This window comes from Electrophorus electricus, chromosome 15 (genome assembly GCF_041902795.1).
Source record: "Electrophorus electricus isolate QZ-2024a chromosome 15, ASM4190279v1, whole genome shotgun sequence".
Taxonomy (NCBI): domain Eukaryota; kingdom Metazoa; phylum Chordata; class Actinopteri; order Gymnotiformes; family Gymnotidae; genus Electrophorus; species Electrophorus electricus.
The window spans coordinates 19,470,975-19,485,000 of NC_137511.1; the positions used below are offsets into that span (position 1 = coordinate 19,470,975).

At 44.6% G+C, this 14,026-nt stretch overlaps 2 protein-coding genes across 2 annotated transcripts in view; one reads left to right on the forward strand and one right to left on the reverse strand.

Moving 5' to 3' along the window:
* The window catches only part of LOC113589807 (rho-related GTP-binding protein RhoN-like), a 29,412-nt gene extending 18,716 nt beyond the window's left edge, over window positions 1-10,696 (reverse strand). Inside the window, exons 1-2 of the mRNA XM_027029651.3 lie at window positions 10,315-10,696; window positions 9,823-9,910 (exon numbers count right to left, since the gene is read on the reverse strand). Coding sequence (XP_026885452.1) covers window positions 9,823-9,910; window positions 10,315-10,416 — 190 coding nt within the window. The 5' untranslated portion in view covers window positions 10,417-10,696. The remainder of the gene's footprint in view (window positions 1-9,822; window positions 9,911-10,314) is intronic.
* A 2,430-nt stretch (window positions 10,697-13,126) lies between these two features.
* LOC113589802 (NADPH-dependent quinone oxidoreductase VAT1-like) overlaps window positions 13,127-14,026 on the forward strand; it is a 19,272-nt gene continuing 18,372 nt past the window's right edge. Inside the window, exons 1-2 of the mRNA XM_027029642.3 lie at window positions 13,127-13,296; window positions 13,516-14,026. The exon at window positions 13,516-14,026 is cut by the window's right edge and continues 166 nt beyond it. Of these exons, the coding sequence (XP_026885443.2) occupies window positions 13,716-14,026 (311 nt within the window). The 5' untranslated portion in view covers window positions 13,127-13,296; window positions 13,516-13,715. The remainder of the gene's footprint in view (window positions 13,297-13,515) is intronic.

The window sequence follows — 14,026 nt, forward strand, 5'->3', positions numbered from 1 at the left end:
CTTGTAAATTGGGATTCTGAAGACTGAAAATAGAAAGTGACTGGCAGCTGAAATTTCAAGAGAGTAAATGTATTTCAGACTTTTATGTCTTGTTCTTTTACCTCCCGTACACTCTAAAGACCCCAGTATACAGGCAGCGTCAGGAGCTCGTGTTAACCATAACGCATACCGTTAAAAAATGTTTAGTCGGGAAAACACCGCGGACACACGTGTCGTGCATTTGTTTCGCTCCGGAAACATCAGCTGGAATTGACGTTGATCCCTTAAAAACGGGTGAGAGTAGGATAGCACAGAAGCCGTGGAGTCGGTATCGCGCGAGCCTGTTTTCCACCTGTAGCCTTTTGACTGGTCCTGTGTGTAGCGCGCCCCTCGCCATTATGTCACAGGACTCCATTACTTCTGGGGTTCACTTTTATGTTTTATGGTGTCTTTTTTTCCCCTTTCAGTTTGTAATATTATACAAACGCAGCAATGTTGCTGTTACAGGCATTTGGGTTTTCAAAAACCACCACAAGCGGCTGCTTCATTCGGTTCCTCACGGCCACGTAACCGTGGCCTTGCTCCGCGCTACAGCTTCTCTGCGCGCTTCAGCAAGACATGGCATCAGAATACCGGTTCTGCCCTGAATGCAGACACAGAGCCGAGAGGAACAGGAAAGTGTGGGAACGAGTCCACCTGTAAGATTACTCCTACTCGCCCTGGGGACGCGAGACCAAAGAACGTCTCACCTTTCTAGCATGAAAGACGTGCAAGAGATTACCGAAGTTCTTACATTACGCAATTTCATATAATGTTACAGCAAAATTACCGTGAAGCAGCGCACACAGCAAAATCCCCGGCGGTGAATGTATTGTACGTGCATGTTCAGCGCGGTGAAGTCTGGGGGCCGTGGAGAGGAGCACCACGAGCTGTTAGTGAAGCTGTTAACTTCCAGGGAACGTTTCTTAAACTGACAGCAAACTTAATCTAACCATTGCTTCTGAACGTATTGCTCAGTCATAAGAGTACTGGAAGTACTCTAGAGCCGAAATAAGATCTTTTTTTCCCCCCATTTATGGTTCTACATCTCACAGTAGGCGAACCGCTCACATCACTCAGGTTCATTCAGTAACACGGAACTTTTAGATAAAGTAAAACTGACTTTCTGTCATTCTAAAAGTAAAAACCTTATTTTGGATCACTATTTGCTTATCTGCTTAACTGTCAAATTGCTGTCTTGTTCAAGGTAGTCATGAGGGTGCTATCTGTTTCCTCCTGCCATGATACCATCTCAGCCGTTGAAATTCCACAAATGTTTTTACCTCTGTGGCTTCCTCATGCTTGTGAACTGTAAGCTACTGCTTGCACACTTAGTAACTGACAGGGCGTTACGGTATTATTCAATGTGTTATATTTTAAGAATGTGGTACTTATAAAGATTATTCATCTTGCCAGTGCTGCATGACACCCATCTGGTGATTATGTATGTTGGTGTTCTGTAATACAGCACATTAGTGTTCTCACTTTCAGCGTCTTCTTCAGTTTAAAGATCTTTAGCATTTGAAGACAACCAGGACACGCTCGCCATTTGAAGTGCATCTGAATGGGGTATGTATCTGGTGTCTGGTGCATTTTGCATATTCTGTAGTTCATGACACATTTTTGCATATACTTTTTCTATACAGTTTCTTCTCACTTCAGAATTGAACAGTAATGTGTATACACTGACAGTTTAGACTGTTCCAGTTATTCTGCTCACCCCAAAGCCCTCAAGTGAATTTATTTATTTATTTATTTATACAATCATCATCCTCAACAAACCCTGACAAAAAAGCATTTTTCCAAAGAGCAGAAATGGGAACTGTTCACACATGCACACGCACACGCACAAGCACAATCAAAGAACCTATAGGCACACGCGCAAAAAAACACCCTATATCTAACAGATCAGATCAGTGCACTTTCAAAGTAGGCAAAGGTGAGAGGGAGAGAGGGATTGAGAGGGAGAGAGAGGGATTGAGAGAGAAAGGGATGAGAGAGGGACAGAGTGGGGGAGAGCGATTGAGGAGGGGTGTCTCAACTAATCATATTACCATAAAATAATGGGTTCAGATGAACACAAGCCACATGACTGCGAGTCCACATAACCCGGTTCTCTTAATCCCTTTACTTTGTCAAGTGTCCGACCAGTGACAGCGCTTCTCACACACTCCTCCTTAATGTTTCAATTTCCAAGAGATGAAAAAACCACACTGGTTTCAGGTGTTTGTTTGTGTGTGTGTGTGTGCACGCACCTGTGTGGCTCTGTGTGAAATACTTTCCTCAATACTTGCCTGGGTCTTTAAAGTCATAAATTGAATATATTTCAAATGAAATATACTATCCCTTCTTTCTGTATCCTGGTGAACGGATGCCGCAGAGTAATTATGTAAATAATGTGCTACATACACAGGCAGCGGTCGACAGCTCCTGTTACAGCCTTTCATATTTTCATACAGGCCAGATCAGTAGCCTGTTTACTTGATACGGTACAAATTACATAAAGACTGTAATACTGTAATATTAATTTTTCCACTTAGCTAGATAACTTTTTTTAAGTGATAAGATACCAGATTATGGTTTTATGATCAGATAACAACGACTACAAATGTGCTTCTGGGTTGAGTAGATGAATTCGTTTGGCTGGTGTTTGGTTTTGTTGAGTAGAAGAAAGAATTCGTCTGGCTGGTGTTCGGTTTTGTTAAGCAGAAGAAAGAATTCGTCTGGCTGGTGTTCGGTTTTGTTAAGCAGAAGAAAGAATTCGTCTGGCTGGTGTTCGGTTTTGTTAAGCAGAAGAAAGAATTCGTCTGGCTGGTGTTCGGTTTTGTTAAGCAGAAGAAAGAATTCGTGTGGCTGGTGTTCGGTTTTGAGACGGATGTTCTGCTGAGCATGTTGGCAGTTTCCACGACAGGCAGACACACGCTCATTCTTTACTCATTTAGGAAACACAATCTTCATAAACATAGCTACAGCTTTCAGCGCAATCTTCAGCAATCCCAGTAGTAACACGGAGGACCTCACACGCTCGGCTATCTGTCAGTTTTACACTGCCCGTGTCCTTATTAATGTCAGGTTGTCAAACAAATATTTCCTTTATTTATGTAAAATAAATCTTACTTTTTTCCCTTTTTGGTACTGAATCACATTTTTAACTGTAAAAAAGCAGCACTGTGGCTTGGGCAGCATGGTGGCTTGATGGTTAGCATGTTTGCCTCTTAGCGCTAGGGTCTTGGGTTTGAGTTCCTATCTGGCTGGAGTTTCTGTGTGTGTGTGTGTGTGTGTGTGTGTATGTCCAGTGATGGTTGGTGCTCTGTCGTGGTCTTAACCTCCTCCCCTACTCCTACACCCGGTGTAGTCCCCCAGGGGGCTGTGGTTTCCGACAGAGAGTATGCTGTGTGCAAATTGGCTGCCGCTTCTCATATATATATGTATGTATCTGTAAAGGATCCTTGATTATGAAGAAGGCCCTATATAAATGTTAATAATAACAAAAACAACGTATATAATAAAACATGTTTCTACATATTCTTAAATTTCACAGCAAGGCTCATTGTCCATTGCAAAATGGTATATGTGTCTGACCTGTATAACGTTAAATCGTGATGGCTGTCCTTTAAGAAACGCCCTACATACTTTGCTTAGATTCTGACTTTGAATAAGTCACACAGCTAGCAGTGTTCACATTTTAGCACGAACCCCATAACTGAACTGAATTAGTGATCAAGGGTGGTGGTGTAAAGCAGTGCAGTGAGATCCAGAGACAGCCACTTCTGTAGAAGATCTCTACTGTAAGATGGCAGAATGGTTCCGGTATGGTCTTAATGACTTCTGGTCCTCCGGGGCCTCCTCTTGCCAGAAACAGCTGAGACAAGTCTGGCTCCTACAGGGAGGAGTTCTGGGTGAGCCATGGGGGTAGCACCAGTGCTAAGACCTTACATCTGCCCCTCCTCTCAGCCTTAAGTGCGGCCCAGTGGTCTCTCCGCTCTTGTTCTCGCCCTGAGTCTGTTTCTCAGCCACCCCTCAGTTTTTGCTTTTCCTTGCACTCCAGAATATGTTTAGCTTTGTGACTGAACTCGTGAACTCTTACTAGTGAATTAGGCCTGAGAATGAAAAGTCCACAATCAGATGTATGCAAAAGAACAAAGGCCTACAATTTGCAAAGGTTCAGTGAAAACCAATAACATCCAGGAACATCCTCACTGACAAGTGCCAGTGATGTCAGGTCATGTGAGAAAATGTCTCCTCTATAGTTAGTGGCAAATTAGCACACAGACCTGTAGATAATGCTACAAGACTAAATAACTCTCTCTCTCTCTCTCTCTCTCTCTCTCTCATATATATATATATATACACACACACACACATCACACACACACACACACACACACACACACAGAGAAACACACACAGAAACACACATATACATACATACATACATACATACATACACTAAGTATGTGTTCAAAATCTTAGGGAGGAGGTTGTTGGTTCATTCCATCAATTTCTAATGTGTGGAATAAGGTTGGTGTAGCCTGGAGAATGTGACCTAAGATCAGTGCTTGTGCCTGAATGTAGGCTCCATACAAGACAAATGTGACCTGAGATCAGTTCTTGAGTCTGAAGGTTGGCGCCATACAGGGCCTATGTTCCAGCTCCACCTCTCCGGCGGTGCTCCCGGAACCGTGCTAATGGGTGGAGTCAGTGGAGCAGCACCACATGCCCAGCTAAATAATAGATGAAGCTAAGCAAGATGTACAGCCAGCAGTCAGATTACCGCACGTGTATGCGTTTGTGAGTGTGAGTGTGTGCTTTCCTGTGCGGACGCATGCGTGCGAGAGTGTGTGTTTCTGTTTTGTGAGTGAGTGTGTGCTTGTGTGTGTGCGCGCGCGCGCGCCCGCGCGAGTCTGTGTGTGTGAGTGTGTGTGTGGCTGGACAGTAGGAGTCAAGCCAACCTTTCCCTGTGGGGTTCTGAGTACCTCTTACGCGGGAGGGGACGATGATGAAGTATTGAGCACTGAAGTAAAGGGTGGTGTGTTGGATTACTGAGCGTGCGAGTGTGTGTGTGTGATGCCTTGTGTCCTGTCTTAGGAGGGAAGGGCGTGCACCATTGATTTTGTGCTCGTTGGGATGTGAAGAGGCCCTGACGAGTGGCTGCTGCTCAGTCCGTGGTGCACCACCTACATCCCTCACCCTCAGTGTTCCCACCCTCAATGTCCCATGCCTCTGGAGCATTTGCTACATCCACATCCTGAAACACAGGCACAGGAAAGCTAGCTCGCTCGCTCAGTCACTCACACACTCACACACACACTCCACTTTAATCTAAATCCTGTCAATGCACTCTTGTGGTAATGGATACAGGTGCACTGTATCTCTCTCTCTCTCTCTCTCTCTCTCTCTCTCTCTCCCTGTCTTTTCTTATGTGATTAATATCCAATACGGCTCAGAAAAGCCTCCTCATCAATTAATAAAAGGCTGCTGTGCCAATATTATGATACCTTATATCCAGTGTCCGTGTGAGAGTATGAGTATAGGTCTGGCTGGAAGTGTGTGTGTATGTGTGTGTGTGTGTGGTCCTGGGTGCGTATGAACACCACAGGCAAAGACTGCCCAGAAACACTAGCATCTCATTTCACTACTAATTTAATGAATTTTCTATTCATAAAACATGTGGATTTGAGCACATACATGCACCCACACATTATATGGTACACGGCAGCAATACCGAAGACATGCTCGCCGATATGAAACTAAAGAACCAGTCTCTGACCTTCTACTAATGACACATCAGTGTCAGCACTGTGAAAGCAAAACTCTGTTTCCCCCCCAGCATCTGCTGGGCTGAGGTAACACCACCACGCACCTCACCAGGGCAGACAGCTGACTGAACGTGACCCTGCAGAACATGCAAACATGGTCCCTTCTGCACACCCCAGCTCTCCAAAAACTCCTCTGCCAGAGAACAGCAGGGGTCGAAGGGTCAGAAGGGTCACGGCCTGAGGGATTCCATCTTGGGATTGGCTGAAGCCTCGGCGCTCCGAGTTCTCGGGGATCTCGGAACGCTGTGTTATGGGGGGAGAGTATAGCAACCTTCCTCTCCGATTACGACCTAACAGTCTGGTGTGCAGTATCACACACACAAGACCGACGGCAATTTCCCACGCGCGGGCGGGCGGACGGACGGACGGACAGACCGGTCATGTTTTCTGACGAGAAGCCGCGTGAGCATAGGATGAGACAAAGGACGAGAGAACAAGAGAACAAGAACAGAGAGAGAGAATGACGTACGAGATAGGTAAACAAAAGACAGGATGTAGACACACACGCACACACACACACACACACACACACACACACACACACACACACAGGTAAGGGAAGACAGGCTTGCACGGTGATGGTGTTATAAATGAAAGAAGCAGAGAGAAGGAAAGAGAAAAATGAAGATATATAAGACAGACAACAAACGAAGGACGAAGGAGAGATATTTAGAGACACCGACCTTCCAACGGGAAGAAAAGATAATGACAGAGTGGAGTGCAAAACGGAGAGAGAGAAATAAGTGACATCAGAATGTTACATAAGTCTTCTTATGAAGGAAAACCTTAATTTGCCTAATTTGCATATTAAGTCTGTAAGTAGCTGCACATTGTTACCAATTTGGATGTTTTTCGCTGTTCCCTCTATCACACTGGGTTTGAAAAGTCACAAATGACTGGAGACACGCTGAACAATGTTTTGAGCTCACCAGATCTCCACTAGGTTCTGATCCTCTATGAAGATCAGGTCACATTTTAGGAAAGATTCATGCAAATTCATGTGTTTTTACCACAAACTGCAGTGTCAAGACATGATTATGTATAGCTACCAGTGTTCCTGTCTCCTTGCTCATTAATGATGTGAAGGACCTGTCTCCTTGCTCATTACACATGTACTCCACCCCTGCCCGCCCACCAATTACACACCTGCAGCTACTCGTTAACTCATTATTCCTTGTGTATATGTGCTCACCCAGCTCCTGGTAAAGCTGAGTCCTGCATGTTCGTCTTTGAGGCCGCCTCTGAGTGCTGTGGGATGGTTCCTCTGCTGTTTTGTTCCATCTGGCTTTTGCCTCTTTGTGCGTTGAGATTAAGTTGATTGTGGAATTTACCAGTCACCCCATTCGCTTGCTTTTGTTGAACGTGCTGCTGTTGTGACAGCTCCTGGTGGTCTGACTGCTCTAACGCCTCTCAGCACAAGTGTCCTGCCGCGGCGTGCTGCTTCCTGTTTGTTATACACATGTCATTGAGGGCTCAGCGCTGGGCTTTTAATGTACCGCGAGAATATAAGGGAATCGCAGTGTATAACAGTGTAGCCTTCCCGCCACACTGTGTGGCCCGAGTTACTGCAGTGCACATGTAGCATGCTTTCTCATGAGAGAAATCTGCTCGCTTACCAGTGTAGCATAAAGTCTGGCAATGCACTACATATCCCACAACTCCCTGGTTATAAAATATTCAATGATAGGCGTAATTAGTCCTAGAACAATTAAGCCAAACATATAAATCTTTCTTATAAATACTTTAAGAGCACTAATACAACTGTAATGGTGTGTAATGATTAAATACACTCACACACACTCACACACACACACACACACACACTAAGACAGTACTGGTTTATAACTTTGCCAGCGCTGAAAGCAACTGCTTCCTTTCCAGAATGTTGACACATACAGTGCTGTGCACCGATTCCCCTGACAACACAAAATTAACACAAGCCATTGTAATCCACATGCACTCGGGCACAAACATTTCTGCTCTAAAATGCGCGCACACGCACACACACACACACCAATGAGTCAGAGTCTGAATGAAATGAATGACCTTCCAACATGCAAAATGAGCTCAGTCAATTAGCCTGAGCCTTGACATTCATACGCTGACATACAGAAGACCTCTGTCTCTGAGTCCACCTCACACACACACGCACACACACACAAACACGAGTATGCACATGAGTACATTTACACACTGACATACAGAAGACCTCTGTCTCTGTGTCCACCTCACACACACACACACACACACACACACACGAACATGCATGAGTACATCTACACACTGACATAAAGAAGACCTCTGTCTCTGTGTCCAATTCACGCACAACCACATACATGCACACGAGTACATTTACACACTGACATATGGATGACATCTGCTCCTCTCTTGCCAAATCACAAACTTACTGTGCATTAAAATCAGCTGCAAAACAACAAACAACACAATGCTTAATTACACATTACACAGCCTCTGCTCTTCCTGTTACAAGACATATATCCAACATGCATGAAGGCATACAAATGAGGCACATGTACACACACACACACACACACACACACAAACTTTGAGACTGCAAAAGTAGTAAGGCAGTAAGATGTTGCTGTGAAGATCAAATAAGTATTGCAGCTACCACAACACACATACCACCACTATACACTCACATACAAGCACACACAAACCACCACTACGCACACAAAACCCACAGAAACCACGACTACACACACCACACCCACAGAAACCACCACTACACACATACACTCACACAAACACTTTCAAATATGTTTTGAGTGACATCAGCGTACAGCTCAAAATATCTGACACCTGTGCTCTGCTCATCCCCAGCTCATCTGTCTCTGACCTCAGTCTGGTTTGGAGTTTCTCAAGGTAACAAATGTTAAACAAATGCATGGTGTGCGCACTATGCTAGTGCACGGAAGTGTGCGTATAATGCTAGTGCTCAGAGGTGCGTGAGCTAGGCTAGAGCACAGAGGTGTGTGCGCTATTAGAACAAAAGGCTTCTCAAAACAAAACTGTTGTTTTATTTTGTTGTCATTCAGTCTTTTTCTGTTGAGCTCAAATAAACATACTGAACAAGAAACAAACACCATTTCTTACAGAATGACATGAGAAGTTATGCTCCTGAAAACGCAGATTCTCTGTGTGCGTGTGTGTGTGTGTGTGTGCGCATAAACTCGTTTTATCATAGCAGCAAACTACTTTCGGTTAAACTGAGACGCACCCTTATACACACTAACATTTTCACAATACCATATAACTGCAAAACAAAACTACGGGTGGAATCCCACGTGTTTTTTTTTTCTTTTCAATTTCCAAACAAGGATGCGTTTAATTTTTAAGGCTCTAACCCGAGACACACCCAGGAGCTGTATGAAGACCAACCCGTTTCGCAGTCAGTGCTCCAGATGAAGGCTGAACAAGTCCGCTCGCATTACTGCGCTGTGGGTTTGGCACTGCGCTCGTCCACACGGCGTCTCCCGGTGCGGATACGGTAGCTATATGTGCACATCTCTTATTAAAGGACGCATACCGTGAACGCATTCTGTTACCATTTAAAGACTATTCGGATGTAAACGTTATATGAAGCAATACATGTTTATCTTATATTAACATTTGACAGATACTTTGAAATGACCTTATATCTGTGTAATTATACGACTTTATGCGCAAGAACTGCAGCCATGGCAGGATTAATCACGCCATAAATCAGGATATCAGATCTTTCTCTTGTGGCCGCAGCGCAGTTAAAATCCCAAATTGAACTGCCAGCGATAAAACTTTAAAACCAAACTCAATTTATACACTTCATTTTCGGGCAACATTCACGAATGCCACCGAGATGAATACATTTTCCGTAGCTGAATACAAAAAGCAGCGGAACGCCAGCGCGGACCTTTCTGTGCCCGGAGCTCAGAAACGGGTCCCTGAGACCACTGGCAGGAGAAGAGCAGCTCCCGTAACCTACCTGAAGTGTCCCACATGTTGAGCTCAATCCGCTGTTTGTCGATTTCAAAACTGGCCGTGTAGTTCTCGAAGACGGTGGGGACGTAATTCTGAAACGCAACAGATCCATCGGGACAATATTAACATCTTATTAGTACGCACAGTAACGTTTGAAGTATTCATAAATAAGACTCTAAAAGTCCTAAAGATATATGGTCAGATTATCATTAAGACTGACGCATAGCAGACTAACTAACATCTGCAGGAAACGTCCTACATCTGAATGCACTGCGGGAAGCGTCCTGGGCAATGGTGCCATTACGCAGGAGACACTGTCCAGCGCACTTCGTCATTGCGCCCTTAACCAGGATTATAGCCCAGTTTACACCTTTGACATTTACTGGCGTGTGTGTGTGTGTGCTGTCCTTCAAAGTGTCTGCGCTAGACCGTTAAAATAAGTCGTTTGTCACCTACAGACTAAACGACAAAGCGCAATCCCACCCCCGACACCAACCTCTGGGTAGGAGTCCTTGGCGAACACGTGTAGCAGCGCGGTCTTCCCACACTGCGTGTCCCCGACAACCACGACCTTACGGCGGCTACCTTTGCCCTCCATCGAGCTCTGCGACCCGACGATGATACGACGCGAGCTTTACGACACGACGATGATACGACGCGAGTTTAACATTTAACCACCGCGCAAACTTTGGCTGGCAAAAGATCCGAAATCTGCGCAGACGTGCCTGCGCGATCGTCCCCGCTGCTTTTCGACGTCCGGTTCGGTTCTTATTTGTTGTTTTTTGTTAAATCCTAAAATCGGCGACTGTCTCGTTGGTATAACCCGACCACGGAATCTGAGACAAGAGTCCTCGTGCCCTCTTACGCCTCACTACCGTCGCGCGCCAGGCGAGCTCCGCAACTGCCCTCTCTCGACTCCGCCCATCGGTAAACGGTAACCAATGAAAACGTCGTGCGCAGGCGGATTATTTACGTATTTAAATTATGAACGTTAATTTATTCATTCACCTGTTAAACGGCTTAATGGAGCCAGAGTCTATCCCGCCAGATAAAGTACGGTTAGGGTTATTTGAAAATAAACTTCATAGTGTAGGTATGAACCTTTTTTGGATTTTGTTATATCTAATTTGGTACACTAATTGCTTCTAACAATTAATTTCATTCAAGTTGTTTTTTTTAATTGCAATGTTGCGCAAGTGTTGGCTTTGTTAGTATAGGTGGAAAACATCAGAACAGCAAAACCAGTGAATGAAGTCATTCCCATGTCCAAATGGTGGTATTTACTGACATCTACTGGTTGCTGAAGCGCATTTCAAATTTTACGCGGTGGATCTCCCGGGACGTCCGACGTCCGACCGTTTAACTTATTTTGAAATGTGTCATGTAGCAAAAGCAAATGTAAGTGGATTACCGATGGATCCGGGTCGTGAGGCAAAATCACGATTACAGTGGGATTTGATCATTTAAAAAAACCCCTCTACAATCCTGTTCAGATGTTTTCCCCCTTGGGCATTAACAATGGTTGCTGCTGCTGCTGCTGCTGCTGTTGTTGTTGTTGTTGTTGTCGTTGTTGTTGTTGTTGTTGTTGTTGTTGTTGTTGTTGTGTTCGTGTTAGTAGAAATAGTAGTATTGTTGTTATTTATAATCGTGTAATATTTCCAAGTGTGAACAATCAGTATTAGATTTTATCATATACACATTGTACTTTTTAAAGTCCCAAACTGCATTCTAAAGTAATACAATGTTTTACAGTGTAAAGTAACAACAATATCCTATGTGTCTTAAAATAGGAAACACTGCAAATTACATTCCTTTCTGCATCGTCGCTGTCGTCTGATCTAAGTTTTAACTCGATAAATTGGTCATATACAGAACGAACATAAATAAAACTGTAAATTAATGACGGAGGTAGCAGTGCACTGTAACCCTCGCTAGAGGGCAGTGTGACATTACCTCTGGGGTGCATCGCAAATCTCCAAAGATACACATGTAAAAGTTAATGCGGTTGCTAAGGCGTTGTGCTGTAAATGTTACATGTGTGGGTTATTAAACGTTCGTGCACGTGCTTCTGACCATAATAGTGGTCTGTTTGTCTTTTGTTCATTCTCCTTTTAGACTTTACACTCATCAACACCTGACTGGTTACCACACTTAATTGCTGTCACAGGCAGTATTTTGAGTTAAATAGAGTTTGTGGAGTCAAGATCCTATTCTGCTCATATAGATACAGTACACCATATAGTAGTTTGTTGACAGTCTTTTCCAGAAGATACGGCATTTATATCTGGTGCACTGATCGATTGCGTTTGCACTGATGTGTATGCTGCTGATTGGGTGTGTTTGCACTGATGTGCTCTCGTTATGGTGAGATCAGCACTGTTGTTTTCTATTTATGGTGAGATCAACAATGTTGTTTTCTTTTTAAGGTAAGATCAACACTTGGATTCTCTTTATGGTTAGATCTGCTGTGCTCTCTTTATGGTGAGATCAGCACTTTTATGCTCTCTTTATGGTGAGATCAGCACTTGGTTTCTCTTTATGGTGGGATCTGCTGTGTTCTCCTTATGGTGAGATCAGCACTTTTATGCTCTTTTTATGGTGAGATCAGCACTTGGTGCAGTCACCAGCCTGCCAGGAAACTGCTTTGCTTTTTTTTTTCTTTTTTTTTTTTCCACTACTGACTGACCTATTGCAGCCTGATGTGATGTCATCATGCTGTATTCAGAATGAAGTTTTTTTGCCAAGGGTTTTGCTCAAATCGACCTCCTGCCGCTTGTATGAATAATGGCTGGTCTCGGGTCCTTGTGCTCTGAGCCCCAGATGATTGTCCCTTAGGGCTTCTGTTGGTGCATCTCACTGCAGTGTCGGGATCTCTGTTATAGGTGGATAGTCTGGAAGGTCCTGTTGGCTCCTCTTTCCTCTGGAGGACACACATGCACAGACTTGGCAAAGTCAGTACAAGAACTCACAGCAGTGAGATCAGAGTGATATTTTCACTTTTTTGTAGACTTATAGATGCACAAGCAAAGTGTACCTGCCCTCTTGAGTAATTGTATGTTTTGTGCAGGAGCATATAACTTTTTTAATGCTGAGATAGTAGGCCCAGGGGCCTGCACCCCAACCCGACGGTGTGTGCGCCACTGATCTGGAGTGGAATATGTATCAGTTTATTCTGTGCTGTCACAAGAGGAAGTGATGTTGTGGCTTCTGCCTGTTTGCTCTGGCATTTCCTATCCCACCCTCTTGATATCATAATCTTTCACAGAGACTTCCTCAGGGCTGGAAGACAGTGACAACTCACAAACAAGAGGGACACGCATCTGAAATGCTGCTTAATGCCTCACAGCAATAGAAAAGCAGCCAAATATTTCACCATAGACAAATTAGTAAATATGTTTATACATGAATTCTTTCTTCCCCAGCTGTTTGTGTAGAGGCCACTTTGTTGTCTTTTACTTAACCTAAAACTTTCCTTCTGGTAAGGCTTGTTTCCACCTCTTTTGGTGTTTTGCTAAAAATATATAATTAAAAATAAAAAGGTACTATTTAGCCGCCTACTCAAAAACCCCCCAAAAAAACTCCATTTTCCGGGATTTCTCTCTCTCTCTCTCTCTCTCTCTCTCTCTCTCTCTCTCTCTCTCTCTCTCTCTCTCTCTCTCTCTCTCTCTCTCTCATTGGTGTTGTGCTGCCTTGCCAGAGCGCGGAGCTGTCATCCCTCATCTTCTGACTGGAGAGCAGGACCCTTCCAAGTCTTCTTTTACCGTCTTTTCGCCTTTGTTTCGCACTCATTTCCGTCAGTCCCACTCGTAGATTCACCTTCTTTCTAGTCAGTGGATTTTAAACAAGTTATCTGTACTTTCCGGATCGTTTTGCATTCACGCCCTCGGTATCATCACCATGTCCGGAGAAGACACACCTGCCCCACAGCAATCCGAGGACCAGGTCCAGAAGGGGCAACCAGCGGGCGAGCCCGAAGCGGAGCCGCCGCAGGAGCCCCAGGGCGAGGCGTCTAACGAGGCGGCTACCGAGGCGGCTACCGAGGCGGCTACCGCGGCGACTACCGAGGCGGAGGAGTCGCAGCCAGCTTCCACTGCTGCGAACGACAAAGCGCCGGAGGAGGAAGCTTTCACGTACCGCGCTCTCGTGTTAACGGGCTATGGAGGATACGATAAAGTGAAGCTCCAGCTGAAAAAGGGACGGCCGAACCC